The sequence below is a fragment of the Habropoda laboriosa genome, unplaced genomic scaffold (genome assembly GCF_001263275.1).
Source record: "Habropoda laboriosa isolate 0110345459 unplaced genomic scaffold, ASM126327v1 scaffold244, whole genome shotgun sequence".
NCBI lineage: Eukaryota > Metazoa > Arthropoda > Insecta > Hymenoptera > Apidae > Habropoda > Habropoda laboriosa.
The window spans coordinates 1284066-1306861 of NW_017100399.1; the positions used below are offsets into that span (position 1 = coordinate 1284066).

At 37.7% G+C, this 22796-nt stretch overlaps 1 protein-coding gene across 4 annotated transcripts in view; it reads right to left on the bottom strand.

Annotated features, from left to right (window-relative positions):
• The window catches only part of LOC108575316 (ras-related protein Rab-32), a 53456-nt gene that overhangs the window by 3972 nt on the left and 26688 nt on the right, over window positions 1–22796 (bottom strand). For 2 of the 4 annotated variants that reach the window (XM_017938081.1, XM_017938080.1), the window contains exon 2: window positions 306–534. In XM_017938081.1, the coding sequence (XP_017793570.1) occupies window positions 306–534 (229 nt within the window). Of the gene's footprint in view, window positions 1–305; window positions 535–8035; window positions 8584–9541; window positions 9554–10355; window positions 10842–13695; window positions 14277–22796 lie in introns of those variants that run through there. The other 2 variants (XM_017938079.1, XM_017938078.1) reach the window with 2 other exon arrangements.

Here is a 22796-nt window from a genome sequence, read left to right on the forward strand (position 1 = left end):
TGGAAAAAAGGGAAAAGAATTTTTTCAATAAAAAAAAAGAGAAAAAATGAGAAGAAATAAATATGAAATATTCCATAAATGATCGACGAACTTAAAAATTTCAAAAATAATTCTTGAATCGTAGCGAACAAATAAAAAAAAAAAAACGGAAAAGGATGTTTTTAATAGAAAAAGAGGAAAGATGAGAAGAAATAAATATTAAATATTCCATAAATGATCGACGAACTTAAAAATTTCGAAGTAATTCGCGAAAAAATATTTTCAAATAGAGATCAGAAGGAAAAGAAGATTAAAAGACGACCGACCTGCGATATCCCATAGCTGCAGCCTTATGATCGTGTGCGGGTCCCAGTTCAACACTTTGAGCGCGAAGTCAACGCCAATTGTCGCGCGATAATGCTGAGAGAAGAACTGATGAACGTATCTCTTGATGATTGATGTCTTTCCGGCGCCCAGCTCGCCAATCACCAGAATTTTATACAAGTGCTCTCGTTTCTCGCCTACTCCGGCATTCGACGCGTTGTTCTGAGACGACTGTGCGAACAGAAGAAGAATTTTTAACTAAATTAATCACAAATCACTTGACTATTTGAATGTTTTTTCTTTTAAATCAACAAGCTTTCTTTAGTCCCCACTTAGAAGTATCTATGCGAATTTTTACAACAGCGAAGAAGCTTCGAATTATTTGTTTGAGGAATTTCAGTGTTGATTATTTCTCGATACTCAATTTAAGTCTTAATTTTGTTCTCGATTCTCGACAAAGTTGAAAATTTTCTCTCGGTCATTTTAAATAACAAACTGAACACTTGTTTAATTGTGGAATAATTAACAGTAATATTATTCGATCACCGAGAAAATTATTCAGGACAAGCTGTATCAGGCTTATCTTAAACAGTTCAATAATTTTCCATCTGCTATGCAAATAAGTAACGTTCAGTCTGCGACAGCTTTTATCGTTTTCCTTCGCTTATCTATATTATGCAATTGTATTCTTCACTATTTGACACAATTACACCAAAGTTGTTAACATTTTGAAGGAAGGAAAAAAAAAACAAAATTCGTAGAATAATTTTTTCAGTTTTTCGTCAGACAGCGAATTTTTGGTAAAAATTGACGATTTTCGATTGATCTCGGATTTCTACACTTTTAAGATAAGCTTGCCTTATCGACGCAGGAGCAACAAATCACGTTAACGAGGTAATAAATTTGACTCGAAGAGAACCTCGTTAAAAATCCTAATTTTTCTGAGAATCAAAATGGAAGAACTACTTCCTAATACAAACTGCAATCTTTTTATCAAAATATCTCGTTCGTTGAAACAATTCTTTCATCGAAAAAGGGAACAAAAATCGTCGGTTTCACTTTCTTCGAATTCCTCAAATTGCACTTTCTAAAAAAATCTTTAAAATTCATTCCCATTTCTTTATTTCGATAAATTTTCGAGGCAGACAATTCTTACAAGAAAAATTGAAAATTTCACTGTTTTCGCGCTTCGAAAAAGAACACTTCAATTTACATTGTTAAAATGATTAATAAACCACTGAGAAACCGATCGATGGAGCACGTGGTTGAAGAAAAATGAAGAGAATTGAATGGAATGAAATGTAATTAAAGGACCAACCGCGAAGTATTTCCACGTTTTTGGGTTCACTTTGCACTTGGTGAAGTTCAATTGCAAATTCTTCCAGAGTCTTAGCTCGACGTCCATATTGTTGTCCCTCGAACAAGTTCGTCTGTCGTTCTGAACCGGTCGACGAGTACCACGCGAATGACTCATCGAGGAAGACAATCGGCCGAGAATGCGAGCAAATATCCGAATCGCCTTCTTAAGTAGACACATGGTAGTAAAACGACAAACAATAAGATTGGCGGTGATCCAAACAAACGGAAGTGGAAAATTTTGTGTAGAAATTCCAATTCTTTTATCCTTTTCCGGAGTATAGTAAACGATTCTTGGACAAGTATTTTCGACAGAGAAATTTCTGTCCGATTTTAGATTTTAGATTATTTTAACGCAGATCTTTTTCATTTGTGAAAAATTAAGGCTTGCTTTCAATTGGCGACGATTCTAAATTAGAATTTTTTTCTCTTGGTATAGTAAGCGATTTTTGGACGAAAATTGTGACGATGTTTGCAGGCGTATTTTTCGATTTTCGATTATTTTAACGCAGCTCTTTTTCATTTGTGAAAAATTAAGGCTTGCTTTCAATTGGCGACGATTCTAAATTAGAATTTTTTTCTCTTGGTATAGTAAGCGATTTTTGGACGAAAATTGTGACGATGTTTGCAGGCGTATTTTTCGATTTTCGATTATTTTAACGCAGCTCTTTTTCATTTGTGAAAAATTAAGGCTTGCTTTCAATTGGCGACGATTCTAAATTAGAATTTTTTTCTCTTGGTATAGTAAGCGATTTTTGGACGAAAATTGTGACGATAATGTTTGCAGGCGTATTTTTCGATTTTCGATTATTTTAATGCAGCTCTTTTTCATTTGTGAAAAATTAAGGCTTGCTTTCAATTGGCGACGATTCTAAATTAGAATTTTTTTCTCTTGGTATAGTAAGCGATTTTTGGACGAAAATTGTGACGATGTTTGCAGGCGTATTTTTCGATTTTCGATTATTTTAATGCAGCTCTTTTTCATTTGTGAAAAATTAAGACTTGTTTCCAATGCACGACGATTTTTAATTGGAATTTTCTTCTCGTGTTCAAAGTATAGTAAGCGATTTTTGAACAAAAATTGTGACGATAATATTTGCAGGCGTATTTTTCAATTTTAGATTACTTTAACGTAGCTTTGTTATTTATAAAAAGTCTTGTTTCCAATTGGCGAAAATTTTAAATATATTTTTCAATATTAAGTGTAAATTATTTAAACAGAAGAAGATAATAAACACAGAAAAATGAATTTTATGCAAATCTTAAGAAGTTCAATATAAAATTGAACATGTATCTTTATCCTTGCAAGATTCTCAATAAAGGTTTACACCTCAACATTCGATTCGCAGAATAAATTAATTAAGAATACTGAATTTTATGTAAAATATCAGAAATACCAGAACAGTATTTTTTCTTTTACAGAAATTATAGCTAACAAAGAGAAATATTAGAATATTCTGTGTGTAAAGGAACAGCTCGTCAAATTTGATACGATTAATAAACGTTACAATAAAGTGAAAATTGCAACGAAACGTCGAAGTTAAACGTCGAAACGTGTTTGAATGCAACAGGTTGCCAGAAAACACGATAACCTCTGGTGTGTGTAAAAATGTCATTTTCAATCATTTCCAATCGCAGTTTGATTCTCGTTCCACCACGATAGAAGTGCAATCAAGAATTCACGATAGTGCTTCTCTGCTTTACGAATACAGTTCGATAGCATCGATGGGCAATCGAGAGTTCGTAACGCAACAATTTGTACAATAGTTCGTGAATGTACCGGAACCTGTACAACATGTGTTGAAACACTTTGCACTTACAAAAGTTGCACCGTGCAATTTATATTTTTTCATTGGTCAATTGAGTGCAAAAAAAATGTTTAACTGTTTAAAAAAATGGTGAACATTGAGAAAATGTTTATCTGGATTTACTTTTTTCCTATAACGAATGAAAAATTTTTGAATTCTTTTCAAGAAAAGGTAATTTCTAAGAAATTTTGAAAAACCCCGTAAAATTTAAGATTCAACGAAAACCTTAATTAAGAATCTTCATTAGCAAACAATTCACAATTTATGCCAAATGAAGATAGAAACTTAATTTCTAAAAAAATTTTTAATACAAAAAATACCCGAAACCTCATAAAATTTAAAATTCAACGAAAATCTTAATTAAAAATCTCCATTATCAATGTTCACAATTTACAGCAAAGATGAAAAATTAATTTCTAAGAAATTTTGAAAAACCCCGTAAAATTTAAAATTCAACGAAAACCAGTGGAAACTCCCATAAAAACATTTACGAGTCCATAGAAAATTTTCACGACCATAAACCAAGAAACAGAATGGCCGTGATAGAGCCATAAAATCCAGGTAAAAGCGTGCACCTAATCGAGGGTTTAAATCTAACTTACCCGCCTGGTTGTTTAAAGAAATTTTACACTGACAATGGCGTTAGAGTGGCAGATTGTTCGTATATACGTGTGCATTCCGGAGAGAATAAAACGATGATCAGAAATATGATCCCTGTTACGTGTGGTTACACGCACGGGGATAGTCCGCCATGGAAAACAGCGCGCGAAGCCGTAACCATAAACTGGAGGTTAATAATAATCTACTGTAAAAGTAGAAGCCATAACGCTGCCCTGCATATAATACTCTATAATGCTGTAACATCGCCATGGTGCGCTGTATTTAAGGGCGGTTAAGCCCGGTTTAAAATGCGAACGACCAATACCCGGCCACGTTTATGAATCTTTCAACATTTGGCTGCAATTTAGTTTTCATCGGGCAATGAGTAGAATTTACATTGGAGCAATTTAGTCTTTTTCATTTTGAATTTATCTGCTTTCTTGTGAAAATTTTTCACGGTTCATCAATTTAGTAATTTTGAAGTTAATTTCTGGGTTGCAATTTTGGAGTTTCATGAATTTTTGAAGACTTGGCAGTTTGCTTTTCATGGGGCAACGAATAGAATTTATATTGGAGTAATTTACATTTTTTCATTTTGAATTTGTCTGCTTTTTTGCGAAATTTTTTCATGGTTTATTTTCTCAGTATTTTTGAAATTATTCTGCGTGTAACAATTTTGGATTTTTATGAATTTTTGAACGTTTTTTGGCAATTTGGTTCTCATGGGGCGATGAGTAGGTATAATCAATTTTTTTCCAATTTTGTAATCTCAATTTATCCATTCTTTTGTGAAATTTCTTAACGATTTAGTAATTTAATCATTTTCAAATGAATCTCTGAGATACAATTTGGGATTTTTGGATAACAATAAATCTTATCTAAGATTCTTAAACTATCTTTAGTGTTCGGAAATATTTTTTACTTTCCGTCACTTAAGTTTAACTATTGAAGCAAAAATTGAGCAAATTTTTCAAAGTTGTTGAACAAAATTTTTCATATTTTCAACTCTGTAGTTACAGAGAATAAACAAATATCGCTAAAAAGAAATTATTCCTTCTGTTAAAACAATCAGCTTCAAGTATTCTCTGTTTCGTTCAAATCACGCCATTTTCCTCCTAATTGCTTAGGACTCTCGCAGTAGATATTGCGTTAATCGTATCTCTGTTTAGGATTAGCAAATATTAACTCAGCACAGAGTCGGTGTTTGAGGAGCACAGATAAAGAGAGCATTCGAGTTAAGTTGAAACAGTGCTTAACATATCTGAAAATATTTGTCAATTTTTCAATTCGAAGATATCCGGTGAACAATCCTCGTGAGGTGGCTTTCGCCAATATTTCCACACTGGTCGACGTGATTTTCTACACGTATTGATATACTACTTGGCCATCGAGAGGCCAGTAACTCGCAGAGGCAACACGTCGGAAACCTCAGTATGCAGTAGGAACAATATACCACAAATACTTGCGATATTCTTAACTCAATTTTCCTAATACTCTCCTGCAAGCCTCTGATTATTTTGAATTTAGCGCTGGTAAAAATAGAATGCAACGTGTGAAGTAATGGAAAAGGATAATCGTTTAAGAGGATTAACGGAAATAGAATTTCTTATGATAGTCGACTGGTAAAAGTTAGTTCATTATTAAACACTGGACGAAAGTGAATGTGAGATTTTTTAGAACTTCAAATTCATATTTCAGAATTCTTTATTCTCTGGATTCTTTATATGCATTTCTCCAAATTTCAATTTTTAAATTTTCTAAATTCATGGTTTCAATTTTTTAATTTTTTAGATACGTGGTTTCAAATTTTTAACTTCAATTCAGAAGTTTCTGTGTTTTGAAGTCACAGTGCTCCTAATTTTCTGCCTGCGCCTTTAAATAGCTAATTTTGGATTTTCTATATTTGCTGCTTTACAATTTCCATAAAATTCTAAATTCAACTGGTCAAATTCAAAATCCTCTATATCCAGCCTGTTAACTTCCACGTTTCCACTTCTCTACTACTTTTCAACTTTCCAATTCCCAAATTTCAAATTTCCCGCCTGGAAATCACCAATCTGTGAATAAATTTTGAATTCAAAATTCGCTACAACCAATTCCTGAAATTCCAAATTCTATTTAGCTCGAATTACAATGGTTAAGTTCAAAATTCTCTGCATTCAGTCCATCAACTTCCACATTCCAACTTTCCAATTAACCCCTCTCCGCTCTTCAAAATTCAAATTTCCCGCCTCGAATTCAGCACTCTACAAAAAACAAACTCCCGAAGAAGCTATAAATTTTCGGTGGTAAAATTCAAACTTTTCTACATTCAGTCCATCAACGTCCACATTCCAACTTTCCAATTAACCCCTCTTCACTCTTCAAAATTCAAATTTCCCGCCTCGAATTCACCATTCTATAAAAAAAAAAAACCAAGTTTCCTTCGTAGACTTCTCGACGAACAAACAACCCTTCCAACTTCCCACTGACAAACTTTTCCCCGCGTTTACCTCTCGAGACGGCACGTGGACGTGCTCCAATTAGGCTTCTGGTAGGCAAAGTAGCGCTGGATAGGTGCCACCCAGGTTCGAGATAGAGCACGACGACAAGCCACCGGAGCAAGTAACCAGAGAGGCTGTCTCGCCAGGGGTGGCGCAAGAAAAAAAAACAGCGTACGCGAAACAAAAGCGATGGAAGCGAACCGGGGAACCGCAAACCGGGACCGCAGAACGCGGGGGTCTGCACAGTGATTTCTGCATCATAGAGTTACACACGCGGTGTCTGTCCCTCGATCGATCTAGACAGAGAGAAATGTGTCGTGGGTGTCGTTTCGAAATCTCTCGCGAGTGTCGATATCGAGAAAGGGAAACCGCCGATTATGCAAAGGTACCGCGAGTAGCGTGTTGCTGAGAAAAATGAGCTCGGTCGATGGTCTGTTTTAGACGGTGTCGAGTTCCGAGTTGTCAATCGAACGAAACGTTTCTTTCTTTTTCTTATTTTCTTCTTGTCTGGCCGACTTAAGTTCCTGTTTCTTCGATTCGAAACCGTTAATGATACGAGGTGTTCGATTGGTTCAATTTTAGGTCAGAATTTTAATTGTGTAAATATTTTCATTTTCTCCTATTTAGATGATATTTAAAGTTTCATTAATTAGATTAAGTTGTGCTTGATTTTGTTAATTAATCGAGTTACAAAAGTTTCTTTCTATTTAAAAGATCGATTAATTAATGTTGCTTTGACTGGTTGGAAAGAATTCCAAAAGTATCTATTTTTTCAAATTTGTGATATTTGAAATTTCATCGATTAATTGGTAATTCAGTGGTAAATTAGAGATTAAGTTTGGTTATACACGTAGAATGTATATTTTTGTAGAATAAGCAGAAGGCTACGTAAAACCGGGCAGAACAAGTAGTAGAACTCGAGATATATTCGACAAGTGGTAAAGATACCACCGATCAAACGTAGCGAGAACAGACAAGCAAACAATCGCTTCGAGTAACTGAATTTGAAGAATATTTGACTGCATAAAATATACAAAATTAAGAAGTAATAAATAATTGAAAAATTCGCCTAAAATGAAGCACCAGGAGAAACAAAAATTAGTATCCAACACCGTATTCAAACTTAAAAAGTATGACAATCAGAAACCCATAAAAAAAGAAGCCTCAAAGATCAGATACCATAACTGTTACAAATCTTAATACAGAAAACTTATAGCATAACAATTATTTTCTCAATTTATATGTTTTGTTAGCTACAAATAGACAGTATAAATAATTAAAACCTCCTCTGGTTAAACACTACTCGTTATTTTTGGTCCTTGCTCAGAAATGTTATAAGAACTTCTCAAATAAAGAACAAAAAATATAAAAATCCACACCAAGGAGAAGAAATAAACCAATCAAAGGCCAAAGTATTAAAAAAAGAAGATACAAGAGGTGCGAGAGGAAGAGAATTCTACGGTGAGTGCAGAAATGGTTCCTCACCATGCTGTCCTGGCTGACGACCTTGCTCTTCTCCGCGGTGTCGGCTATCATGGGTCCCATGGTAGCCGAGTAATTCTCGTTCTGTCTGTCGTAGCTCTCCGTGTAATCCTCCTCGATACCAGCCAGGTAACCAACTCCAGTCTCCTCGTCGAACGTGCCCTCGAACGTCGAGAACGTATCGAACTTCTTCACGCTGATATGCCTGGCCCTTTTCTTCGTGCTCTCCTCGTGTTTCTCCTCGTCTTTCGCTCTATCCTCGTCGTCCACCGTCACGGCTACCACCGTTTGGCTGGAATCTGTGTCACGAGTAGTCTCGAACAAACGTCGCTGAAAAATCGCTCGTTTCTCCTCCAGCAACGATAATTTCCGTCGAACCTCGTGCGGCGACGATTTCGATATACCCGAATCAGATTCCGACTTTGTGTTCAATTTCGACTTTCTAGGCTCGTTCGTAGATGGTATCGAGGCTTTCTGCTCCGCCCATTTTGAAATCGCGTACGGAAGCGTCGAGCTGCACCGCGCTTCCGGTTTCTCTGCTGACTCCGGATCTGCACACGCAGACAACGGCACCAGGTTCATGTGGATTCTCAGGTTCGTCAATGGCAATTTGGAATGGTGGTGATGATGATGATGATAATGATGATGAAGATAGTAATTGTGGTGAGACGTTGATGGTGATGTTTCAATGGCCAGCTGATGGCATCTTTGAAGGCAGGTTTGCAAGGGGTTAGTATGAAACGAGGTTAAGTGGCGTGCGAGGGTTAGGGTGTTTGAGATAATTAGATTGGGGGGATTTGATGCGTTGTATTGGGGTTGAGTGCTTGAGTTAATTTGATTGGTATGGATCGTGGTGTTATTTTATGTTGAGGTCGAGACTGAGTTAATTAGATTGGTATAGCTTTTTTGTATTATGTTCAAGTTGAGTGGTTGAGTTAATTAAGTAGGTGTAACTTGATGTTTGGTACTCAGGTTGAGTTACTGAGTTTATGAAATTGTTGTAGTTTGATGTATGGCACTAAAGTTGAGTGATTGAGTTAGTTAAGTGGTTGTAACTTGATGTTTGATACTCAGGTTGAGTTGTTGAGTTAATGAAATTGTTACAGCTTGGTGTATAATACTCAAGTTGAGTTACCGAATTAATTGACCGATTGTAACTTGGTGCTTGATACTCAGGTTGAGTTATTGAGTTAATTAAAGTGTTATAACTTGGTGTATAATACTCAAGTTGAGTGGTTGACTTAATTAAGTGGTTGTAACTTGATGTATGTCGTTTAATTTGATTGTTGCATGCTCAGGTTGAGTTAATTTGGTTGTTATCTACTCAGGATGAGTGTTTGACTTACTCAAATTGTCACAGCACGATCAACAACACTCAAGCTGAGACTGAGTTTGAATTAAACTGGTATGCTTTGCGCAATATTAAGATCGAGTGCTTGAGTTAATTAAGTCGTTACAGATAGTTGTATAATTCTCAGATCGACTGTTCTGAGTTAATCGAATTGTCACTGTTCGTGTCTGCTAAAGTCATGATTAGGTGTTTGAGTTAATTAGATTGCTCTAACTAGTTGTGGAGGACCAGAGTTGGGATTGACTGCTCGAGTTAATTAGATTGTCGTAGCTTATTGCACAATGCAGGATTAAAATTAAGTGCTTGAGTTTGAGGTGGGGATTAAGTATACAATTATCGAACGTAAAAATTGAAATTAAATACAGACAGGATAGGCAGAAGTAGTTAGGTGTAATAATACTTTAAATAATAAAAATTGTCTAAACTCACCTAGGGGTCAGAGAACCTATTACCATATAGAACAATGTTAATAATAGAAATATCAGTATCATATTTCACAGGCCTGCCGTTTCAATTGTAAATCACTGGCACAGTGATCTCTGTGTATCATATTATATCCATAATCAAGAAACAGTATAGCGCTACGGTTACATAATTTCCAATAAATTGTCCACTCCGTCAAATCGACCAGAAAAAAAAAACACGATAAAACAATCCCACGTGAAAAAGAAAGAAAATTACAGAAAAATTCTACCATAAAACCACACCTACACCGATCTCCCCACTGTCCAGTCCACCATAGAAAGAACCACAAAAGTAGCCTCGTACCGACTACAGTCTACTCAAAAATCCACCATAATCCCGCTCGAGAACAAAGAAAAAATCCTCGCACCAAGTACACTTGATGAAAAAAAAAAAAAAAAAAGAAAACCAGCAACCATAGTCCTCTCAATTCGACAAAGTCTTCTCGACGAAACAAAGCAAGAAAGAGAAAGAGAGAAAAATAGAGTGAGAGAGAGAGGGATCGCTCACCGTACTGATTCTTAGAAAAGCTCCTGATGGTCAACGACGGCGACTTGCGTTGCACTACGGTCACGGTGCTCACCGGTTTCTCCAGTGACTTCTCCAGTTTCCTTGTCTCTCCCTTCTCTCTAGGAACGTCGAGCAGCGGGGCGTCGCGAGGCTCGACAGCCTCGTAACCGACGCGATGGCCAAGCCTCTCGATCTCTTGCTGCCCCTTCCTCGTGATCCTGGACGGGCTGTCCGACAGGCTCGGTGATTCCTGCGACGATTGGCTCAGAGATCGACTGCTGTCACCACCTTCGGGCGTGTGCCTTGTTTCCTGCTCCGTCGACAGACGAAATTTGTTCAGGCTCAGCTTGCGCACCAACAAGTGCGACTTCTTCTTCTTCTTCTTCAAGGTCGTCGACGTGCCGCCACCACCGCCACCGCCACCGGCGCCGCCGATGATGCCCTTGCGATCCTCCTCCTCCACGGGGATCCGCTTCCGGCCCGCTTCTGACACCGGAGACAGAGGATCGTTGGTCAGAGAGACGATTTTTCTGGGAAATTAATTGTGGGGGAAGGTGGGTTTTAGGGGACTGTGGAGGTGGAGATTGAGGTTTGAGTTTGAGACTTGGTTTATGTTATGGGAGAGAGAGGATTTTTGGGGGAAATTGATTATGGTTAAAGTTTGAGGTTTCATTTGTGTTATGGCAGAAATAGGATCGTAGATCAGAGAGATGATTTTGTAGGAAATTGATTATAGTTAAAATGGTGGAGATTGAGTTTTAAGTTCGAGGTTCCACTTATGTTATGGGAAACAGAAGATCGTTGGTCAGAGAGGCAACCGTTTTAGGAAACTGATGATGGTCGAAGAAATGGAGATTGAGTTTCAAGTTTGAGATTTTCAGATCGTAAATCAGAGAGATGATTTTCGTAGGAAACTGATTATAGTTAAAATGATGGAAATTGAGTGTCAAGTTTGAGATTTTCAGATCACAGATGATTTCTTTAGGAAACTGATTACGATTAAAAAGGTGTAAATTGAGTTTCAAGTTTGAAGTTTCGTTTACGTTATGGCAAACAGAGAATTTCTTGGACTTCGTGTGAGGAATTACGTTAATTTGCGAGGAGTTAGGAACTAAGACGTGGAGATTGGATTTCAGCTTCAAAAAATAACTAATTTAATCAAGACTCCACTTGTAATACAGGAGATAGGAAAGATGAGTTTTGAGGTTCTCTAGAAAATCGGATCGCTTTGCGATAGAACATAAATTCATAGGTGGCAATTGAAGCTGAATTTCAGATTATAATAGATTAGCTACTCTATCTATCTCACTTCTGACACAGCAACCAGAGGATCCTAAGTTAGAGAAATAATTCTCGGAGTTTCATGGAGGATCACGTCACTTAGAGTGATTGATGAAGCCGATGATCGGGTTTTGAATTTTAGGTGCAAGCAATTTCACCAATTTTCGGATTATCGGAGTTCGGGTAGTTCGATAGTTACAGGTGAGGACGGTAGATTTAATCCTTTGTATACAGAGTATCGTGTTCCACGTCGAGATACTGATTGCTTGCACATCGTACATCTAAACTAATATCCGAGCTAAATCTTACAAGAATTGCGTCTTAATAGACACTTTAAAAACCTGATTCTTCGGTGAGATAATTAAATTTAGTTTAATAAGTTCATTTATGCAATTTAAAAATTCTGAGAATGTGCTTTGGAAGATTTACTTCCTAGATGCTATTACAGTTCGGTTTAAATAGGCTTGCGTTTCTCGTATCCTTGAATGTGGATAAATTAACAGCTACGAGTTCGAGGAAAGTCTCTGGTCCCTAGATAGAATGTTACAGATACAATATGACGAATGAAGTATTGAAAGCAAATCACTAGGTCCTTAGATCTTCTGTGAACTGTCAAAGAACGAAATCGATAGCATAAATCCATGGTAATTAACGAGTTCGCTAGCTTTCGGTAATCGGCCTGGATACCGAGCAGCCATTAAGACGATTAACATCTCAAGGAATCCGTGCAGAGATCGAAAGAAGTGTCCCATCGATCACTTTATGTGTCAAGTATCGCAACGATTGAAACAAGTGCTTCCTAAGAAAGAGCGTTTACCTTGAGGAACGAATGGGAAAGCCCTGAACTATATAATCTCACACTTGCTGCTTAGAAGAAATGAGGGTAAATATGTAGAATCGTTTTTGTTGGAAAACGGAAGAGGCAGGCGTTGCTCTTTGATTGTTCGAGAAATCGTACAAACGAGACCTGAAAATATTCTACGGAGGAGAAAGAGAAAGTAGAATAGGTTATTAAGAATTAAGTCGAACATATGTAGAACTAACTACAAAGCCCTAGAGAAGCCCTAAAACCTCCTGTGAATGAGAATCCCCAAAGTAAATGAGAATCAAGAACGAGAAACTTGGAACTTGGATAAGAATATTTTTAATTAGGCGGAAAAATCTGGAAACTTTAAAGAAGCTTACCAACCATCGCAAGATCTTTGGGGATTGTTCTACTCGTCTTATGAGACTCCAAATTTCAGTAATTTTCTTTACAAGAGAAATGAGCTATTGAAAAATGTAACAGTTTATCGAAGAATCGTCCAAGAAAGCAATTTTTCCCAGCATTTTATCCTTAAAACGAAGAAGGCCAAAGAGTTTATGAGTCATCAAACATCGTCAAACATCGTACAACCTAGGGAGATCATACTGATCTACATCTTCTCAAAGAATTACCCAGAAAATCAACCTTTACTCAACATTTCATCCTCAAATTGGTTAAAACTCGATAGAAATACATTTTACGAGTCCTCAAACATCATCAAACATCGTACAACCCAGAAAACCCACATTAATCTACATCTCCTCAAAGAATCAAAGAATAAATCAATTTTTACTCGACATTCCATCCTCGAATTGGTTAAAACCCAACAAAAACCCATCTTACGAATCTCCAAACATCATCAAACATCGTACAACCCCGAAAACTCACATTACTCTACATCCCCCCAAAGAATAACCCAGCAAACCAATCTTTACTGAATACTTCATTCCGAAATTGAATAAAAACCAACAGAAACCTACGTTACGAATCTTCAAACATCATCAAACATCGTACAACCCAGAAAACTGACACAAATCTACATCTCCCCAAAGAACCACCCTCCAAACCAGCTTTTACCCAACATTCCATCCCCGAAGAGAAAATCTAACAAACAACAACCAACCAGATCAAACCTGAAACCCAGAAATACCACAGTTCAAGAGAACAAACCGAAAGAGAACCCCTGAAACCCCCCGTGAAACCTCCAGAATCGTAGCCTCCGCCTGAATACCGAAAGAAACGAAAAAGTGGAACCTTTTTCCTCGACATCCGGCTCGTGCTCCGGGGCCGGTTCGTCCAGCTGCCTGTTCTTCCTCCTAATCTTGAATAATCCTCCCTCCTTACGGAAGCTGCTCTTCAACGCGCCGAATCTTCCCCTCTTCTTGTCCTCGGTCGCCTGTGTCTCGACGGACACAGCTCCGCTGTTCGGGACTGTTCCACCTGTGAGCGTGTCCAAGCTCGAGCTGCTGTCTCCCACTGTCACGTATTCGCCGGAAGTGCTGCACGCGTACCTGTTCCGCTCCTCCTCGGACGAGGAGCGCGCGATCACCGTGTCCGGCGAGCTTCCGCCCTCGTTTGCGCTCTCGTTCCGATCCATCCTCGTGAAACGAGGAGGAGAGGAAAGGCGATGGCGGTGGTGGTGGTGGAAAGAGGGTTGGAAGTAGAGGATTCGCTTGTTTTCGTATAACGATCGAACACAACAGCGGGAGCGTGTTCCGCACAGCTGTTTTGTGTCTCACTCTCAGGCCAGGTTTTGCTTCAGAGAACCACAGTCCACGGGCTGGCTTCCTACGGCCGACGCGGAAACCTTAGAACAGCCGCCTTTCTAGGTCCGATCAGGCCTGCCAACACGGATAATCCGACACGTTTCCCCCCCTTTCTCCTTCCTCCTCTGCGTTTTGTCACCGGTGTGCACGCCTTCTGCGTGCTCTGGAGAGGACCCAAGAGAGTGTCCCGAGGTACCCGGCCTCTGTCGATCTCTGCTAGCTAGCCTGGTGAAATGGAGAAGCCTGGGAGCGGTTCGACGAAAGTGAACGAGATGTCTGATTCGCGGTTGATTGTTCCGATTGTGTTTGAGATTCAGAGATAGATCTCTGTGGCCAGTTTTAGGAGCCACAGTATGGGGGGGTTCAAGATTGTTTCATAGACAGATGTTGATTTTTGCTAGATTCTGAGGTTTAGATTGTATTCTTTTTTTTAAGAAGTAGTTTATGGTAAAATATGATGTCGTAGGTATAGTAACCTCTGAAATTTAGGGTAAACTGAGGATAGCAGGCTCTGAGATTTAGGGTCAACTATGGATAATAGACTCAGACTTAATTTGTGTTTCTACGATGATACTTTTACTCCAGAGAAGTGGTTTATAGTAAACTATGAGTATAGCAGGCTCTGAGATTTAGGGTAAATTGAAGATAGTAAGCTTTGAGATTTAGGGTAAATTGAGGACAATAGACTCAGAGACTTAATTTGCGTTTCTATGAAGGTACTTCTGCTTCAGAGACGTGGTTTATGGTAAACTATGAGTACAGTAGGCTCTGAGATTTAGGGTAAATTGAGGACAGCAGGCTCAGAGATTTAGGGTAAATTGAAGATGGTAAGCTCTGAGATTTAGGGTGAATTGAGGATAATAGACTCAGAGACTTAATCTGCGTTTCTACGAAGGTAATTTTGCTCCAGAGAAGTGGTTCATGGTAAACTATGTACACAGTAGGCTCTGAGATTTATGGTTGGGGATATAGTAGACTCAGAGACTTAATTTGTGTTTCAACAAAGATACTTCTGTTCCAGAGAAGTAGCTCATGGTAAACTATGTACACAGTAGGCTCTGAGACTTACAATGAACTGAAGATGCAATTAAAATTGATTTTTCGTCGAAGATATAATTTACATTTCTTTAGAATTCTTTTTTACAATCGCTAAAGTTTCGTTCTAAAGAATTTCTGTGAATGGGAAATTCGATTGAAAGAACGGAGAAGCAATGGAAACTTTCAAGTATATACGACAGAAAAGATCCTGTATCCTGTTTGTCTGAATGAAAAACTGATTGGAGAAGTCTCGACCTCTTTTCTCCCCAACAGTCGATGTGTGAAGAGAGTATAAACGAGTCGATCTTCAACGCTAAGATTAATATTCCATCTTTAAAATCCATCGATTTTCAATATTCGAAGAAAATCATAAATATTACTTCTAACAAATTAATCAAATAAATCTTCGATCAAAATCTTCCTCGTAAATTCCCCTAAATTACCGAAATATTCGAAAAGCATAAGTAACTAAAATAAAATACCACCAAACCTTCTGTATCGAGCAAACAATCCTTAAGCCTAGCCCCAATAAAGCTCCCAGGCGCAAAACACCCAGAAGATTTCGCAACAGGCGAGCACAGCGAACTGTAGTCCAAATACGATCAAAATAAAACACATCTTAGGCTCGTTCGATTTCCTCCTGGAGAATCTCCTGTCACGTGTACGCGACGCGTGATCAAAAAAATGTCATCGAACCTGCGTGTCAGGGGTGACACAGTGAGCACGCGAATCGTCGATGAAGAAACGGAAGCTTCGTCCACCGATGGAAACCTTACGAGAATTCGATCGGCCGCCTAGATCGTCCATCATCGTCTCACGCACTCGTAGGTCGCGAAAGGAGGAGAAGAACTGTCGAAAGGGAAAGTGTGCAAAGAAGGAAGAAAGAAGAAAAAAAGTAGAATCACTGTGACAAAGACTGTAATCGCGAGATTCAGTCGCGATAACTGTGAGACGAACGATGCACGGAACCGCACTAAAAGCTCAGGTAAAAATACAGGAAAAAGAGGGAGAGAAAGGGAGGAGCATGATGGTACCCCTCCACCAACGTTTGAGAACGCGTTTGCTCGCGCGTTAACCAGCCTCAAGACGAGTTTTCCGCGCTTCTTGGTCGACGTGGTGCACGGATGCACAACGCTGTGACAACACACGTAGGCGTAACAAGAGTGTCTTGGATGTGGACACAGCTGGTGTGCGGTGAGCCGCAAGGCCTCGTCATGCAGGTATCGTCCCCTCTGCGCTCGGCTCCACCTCGACGAGCAAGTAGCGCGTTATGTAACAATCGCTTGGTTAGGAGTGAACAATTGTTGGGCGGATTTTTCGACGGGAGCATTAAGTTGATTCATGGAGAATGGGTTTGGGTTGGGTTTGACTGTTGGTAATAGGGGTCTAACGAGCTGTGTTCGAGCTGTGATGAGTTGTGTTTGAGGATTGGTTGAAGTTCAGGGTTTTTGGATGGACTATTAAGTTGATGGGTTTAGGTTGAGACTCATTCATGGTGATAGTGGTCTGATGTATTGTTTGAGGTTTAGGGTTTTTAAATGGACCACTAAGTGGATTGATGGTGATTGTTGATGGGTTTGGGTTGGGACTCGTTTTTGGTAATAGTGGTCTGATGAGTTGTGTTTGAGGATTGGTTGAGGTTCAGGGTTTTTGGATAGAGCATTAAGTTGATGGATTAAAACTGATTGTTGATAATAGTGGTCTAAAGAGTTGTGTTTGAGGGTTGTTTGAGGTTCAGGGTTCTTAGATGGACTATTAAGTTGATGGGTTTAGGTTGAGACTCATTCTTGGTAATAGTGGTCTGATGTATTGTTTAAGGTTTAGGATTTTTAAATGGACCACTAAGTGGATTGATGGTGATTGTTGATGGGTTTGGGTTAGGATTGATTATTGATAATAGTGATCTGAGGAGTTGTGTTTGAGGGTTGTTTGAGGTTCAGGGTTTTTGGATGGAGCATTAAGTTGATGGATTTGGGTTGGGACTTATTGTTGGTAATAGTGGTCTGAAGAACTGTGTTTGAGATTTGTTTGAGATTTAGGGTTTCTGGATGGAGAATGGGTTTGGGTTAGAACTAATTCTTGGTAATACTGGTCTGAAGAACTGTGTTTGAGGATTGTTTGTGGATAGAGTTCGAGGAAGTTGAGGTGTATATTATAAGGAAGTAGTAGTAACTTGGAACTGAACATTAGAGAAAAGCTGATGGTTAGATTGGGATTATTTATTAATAAAATTAATATAAACAATTGCGTTTGAGAATGTTTGTGTTTGAGGTTTGAGGAAGTAGTTGTTGAGTATATTAAAATGTTAAAAAGTCATCACTGATCATTCAAGAAGAAATGATGGTTGGATTGAGTTGGTTTGGCATTAATTGCTAATAAAATTAGCATGTAGAGTTGTGTTTGAAGACCAGTTTGTATTCAGAATTTGAGAATGTTGAGATATGAGGAATGTAGAAGGAGCAGTAAGTTGGAACAGATAATTGATCAACTAATAACTAAGTTGAGTTGAATTGTCAATAAAATTGGTACACGAATTTGTATTTGATAATTCTTTCTACTCAAGGTTTGAAGAAGTTTGAAAGAAATAATTGATCATTGAAGAAAAAGTGTCGCTTTCTAACTCACAAACTCCCATTCAATAACCCCAAATTAAAATCTACCAACTTCACTGAACATTCCCGAGTATCCACACAAAACCAAAAATTTTTCTAATTTTTATTTTTGGTCTAAAACAACGACCAATCGTTTGGTTCTTAGAACAGTAGCATTCTCGCCTAATGCACAAGCACACGAACGATAATGGGGCGCGTCTTGTTGCGGCGAAACATCTTGCAGACACGTTTCACGCACTGATTACGGGTTCCTGGCAATTCCGCTAATTAATTAACAGTAAACGGGGATGAGCCAGTGATAAAGTCGAAAGTTCAACCAACAGCGTTCCAATCTCACGAGCCGGAGATTAGAGGCGATTTTTCCACGCGTAATCTTAATTGACAAACGTTCGCACACTGGCTTGCATTTAATTAACCAGAGACGTAATTCATTTTCGTCGGGATTTACGATTTCGAGAATATGTACGTTGTCAGGTGCGAGAATAATTTCTGCCGAAAGTTCAAAATTGTCGTACTATATCGAGCAATTATTTTCATTTTTTCAACGATTGGAATTCCTCATTTCGAACATTTCAGACTTTCAACTGGACTCAGTAGAGTTGCCAACACTCGTTGCACACTGTGTATCTTTAATTCTTTTTACTTCTTTTATTTATTTGCATAAGACCACGCTTCTCTAGAAAAATGAGAAATAGGAATTTCCCAAAAATTGTCAAGAATTCAAGACTCGTCGTTAAGAAAAAGAGACGCTATTTATCCGAAAAGTTTGCATCGGAACAATCTCTAAATGGTGATTCCCCCAAGTTCGTTCCGATCCAAGTTCCAACAGAAGTGAAATCCTCTTCAACAAAGCATACGAATAACCTGAATTCCAAAGTTTACCCTATGTCTATCGCAAATCAGCCGTTACTGATCAAACAGATCTCTTAAACGTTTAGTATCAAGAGAACGCCGTATCTCGTGCCAGATTCGAGAAACAAATCTCGACGCGCGATAAAAATAAAACGATCACGGGATCAGAGATAGAGGATCCCCTTTGCGAATCTATGAAATTCGCGGGAGTTGCATAAGTTAGTTCTCCATTTGTGCCACATACCATCGTGCACCTTCTCGTTGTGCTTATGTAAATCGTCATTAATCGCCATTGGCGTATGTTTTTTCTTCTCTTTGTCGTGGAGCTATCGGCTTGCTAAGACGGTAAAAGACAATCGTTCTTCGGTCTTTAGAAAGAGTTAAGAGAGTTTAGAAACAATTAATCTCTTCAGGGAGGATTTTTTCGAAGTTCGAATGTTTTATGCAGTTACACATTTATATTCATGTTAAATCTATAGGAATTGAACTACCTTCCTTAGGAGATTTTTCGAGATTCCGGGTGATTGTTTTTCATATTTTCTCTGTGGCACGTATTAGAATTTTCGGAAAATCTAAAGGTACACATATGCGTCGGTGTCCCTGAAGAGGTTGAATGCGTTATTCTAGTTGTGTATTTTCGAAGAGATAGATTCTCGGTAGATTAGGGAAATTGTGCTTTATGAATTCAAGGATGGACTGTGATGAGTAATTGGAATAATTCGGATAATTGGAATAATCAGATAATTCGCATAATTCGAATATTCGGAAAATTGGAGCAATCGGATAATTCGAATCGTTCGGATAGTTCGATTATTCGGAGAGTTCGCAAATTCGGATAATTTGAATCACTCGAGTATTGCGATAATTAGGTTACTTTTGGTAATTTACATGATTCGAATAATCGGATAATTCGGTTACTTTGGGTAATTTGAATCACTCGAATATTGCGATAATTAGGTTACTTTGGGTAGTTTGAATAACTCGAGTATTGCGATAATTCGGTTACTTTTGATAATTTACATAATTCGAATAATCGGATAATTCGGTTACTTTGGGTAATTTGAATCACTCGAATATTGCGATAATTAGGTTACTTTGGGTAGTTTGAATAACTCGAGTATTGCGATAATTCGGTTACTTTTTGTAATTTACATAATTCGAATAATCGGATAATTCGGTTACTTTGGGTAATTTGAATAACTCGAATATTGCGATAATTCAGTTACTTTGGGTAATTTGAATCACTCGAGTATTGCGATAATTAGGTTACTTTGGGTAATTTACATAATTCGAATAATCGGATAATTCGGTTACTTTGGGTAATTTGAATCACTCGAATATTGCGATAATTCGGTTACTTTGGGTAATTTGAATCACTCGAATATTGCGATAATTCGGTTACTTTGGGTAATTTGAATCACTCGAATATTGCGATAATTCGGTTACTTTGGGTAATTTGAATCACTCGAATATTGCGATAATTCGGTTACTTTGGGTAATTTGAATCACTCGAATATTGCGATAATTCGGTTACTTTGGGTAATTTGAATCACTCGAATATTGCGATAATTCGGTTACTTTGGGTAATTTGAATCACTCGAATATTGCGATAATTCGGTTACTTTGGGTAATTTGAATCACTCGAATATTGCGATAATTCGGTTACTTTGGGTAATTTGAATCACTCGAATATTGCGATAATTCGGTTACTTTGGGTAATTTGAATCACTCGAATATTGCGATAATTCGGTTACTTTGGGTAATTTGAATCACTCGAATATTGCGATAATTCGGTTACTTTGGGTAATTTGAATCACTCGAATATTGCGATAATTCGGTTACTTTGGGTAATTTGAATCACTCGAATATTGCGATAATTCGGTTACTTTGGGTAATTTGAATCACTCGAATATTGCGATAATTCGGTTACTTTGGGTAATTTGAATCACTCGAATATTGCGATAATTCGGTTACTTTGGGTAATTTGAATCACTCGAATATTGCGATAATTCGGTTACTTTGGGTAATTTGAATCACTCGAATATTGCGATAATTCGGTTACTTTGGGTAATTTGAATCACTCGAATATTGCGATAATTCGGTTACTTTGGGTAATTTGAATCACTCGAGTATTGCGATAATTAGGTTACTTTGGGTAATTTACATAATTCGAATAATCGGATAATTCGGTTACTTTGGGTAATTTGAATAACTCGAGTATTGCGATAATTCGGTTAATTAGAATCTAATTTAAATAATTCGGATATTAGGATACTTCGAATATTCGAAGTGTTCGAATTTTCATACATTTCGAATATGCGAATGCACCGAATATTCGGATTTTCGCAACAACCCTAACTGATAAGGAAATTCATTGTTTTCATTAGGAAAACAAACCTGCGTATTTAGATTAAATAAAAACAATTACTCTTGAATAATTCATCGTCGTTATTCGGACAAACTACAAAATCAAAAATAACGAAAAGAAATTTCATCCGATACAACATAATGCGAATCACAGAATCAGCTTCTAAACGGTGTCCGAGAAAGTTCGATGAGACGATTCGAAGGGAAGCTCCCGAAGGTCGCGTGCTAATCGCAGGATGCGAATCGCGACGGATATGGAGGTCGTGCGAATTTATCGATTCTAATACACGTAGAAAACCAGTATCTTACGTAAAACACCCCGTGAGCGAGGATCGCGATGACGATGAAATTGCAGAGTCGAGGTCGTCCTTAAAGGAGACGGCCGCCGATGATCATCGGTCCCCCGTCTTCGAATCGAAGGAATTACCTACACGCGTATGTGGCGATCGTCGATCGATAAAAGGTAATTACATTTGCTGCGTGGGTCGGGAAAAACAGCGCTGACCGGATCGCAAGACTGCCTTGAATGAACCTGCTGTCACCTTCTTGCAAATGTCGTGATTTTTCCTTTTTCTTGCGAATATCGTTGCTTATATAATTTGGAGAAGTTAAATGCGCTATTGGAATAGTAAATCTAGCAAATCTTTTGTACTATCGCGAGCTAGGTGTGTACAGTGAGTGGGGTTGCTACTGCTGGAGTATTAATTTTGATTAATTTTTGAAGAAATTCGTAAATAAATTTCTGAGGAAAATCGTATGTAATTTTTTGAAGAAAAGCACAAATATATTTTTGAAAGAAATCACAAGATAAACTTTTGAACGAAATCGTAAATTAATTTCCGAAGAAAATCACAAATGAATTTCCGAAGAAAATCGTAAATTAATTTCCGAAGAAAATCGTAAATTAATTTCTGAAGAAAGTCCTAAATTAATTTCTGAAGAAAATCGTAAATAAATTTCCGAAGAAAATCGTAAATTAATTTCTGAAGAAAATCGTAAATTAATTTCCGAAGAAAATCACAAATAAATTTCTGAAGAAAATCGTAAATAAATTTCTGAAGAAAATCGTAAGTAAAGTTCTGAGGAAAATCAGAAATAAATTTCTGAAGAAAATCGTACAATTCAAAATTTAGTTCAACAAATATAATTTAATTCAAGCGCAAAGATAATGGTGAAAAAGATGAAAAAGCTCTCTTATCATCAACAGAAAAGTAAATAGTTTGGAAGTAGATACATTAGAGGACGCATGTGCTGCGTCAGTGGCAGCCACCGTGTTAAATTACACTACACTTCTACAGAACCGAGGAAACCTACAGACAACGAATCGTCGACGTTATAAAAATGAGAAACCGTATTCCTGCGTAAAAACAACGACAACTTTCAACATCGCGGACAAGTTGATCAATCAAAATGCTAAATCAGTAGGTCGTTTAGCTAACTGCAACGCGTATTGCGCACTCCGATCATGTAACAATATTTTTTACGACGAAAAGGAACATGAAAAATTAACATATTAATCTCGAAACTCAACGTGTCCCATCGATCTCAATTTTAATTGTAAACATCCTCGATGATTCAACTGGAATTCTTTGACATTCGCGGAAAAACGCGGGAAATCATAATTTTTCTCCTAATTATTCCTTAATGAAGAAAACGAAGGTTGTGCTAAGTTGAAAAATATTGAAAATATTAAATAATTTAATATTCAATGATAAAAATA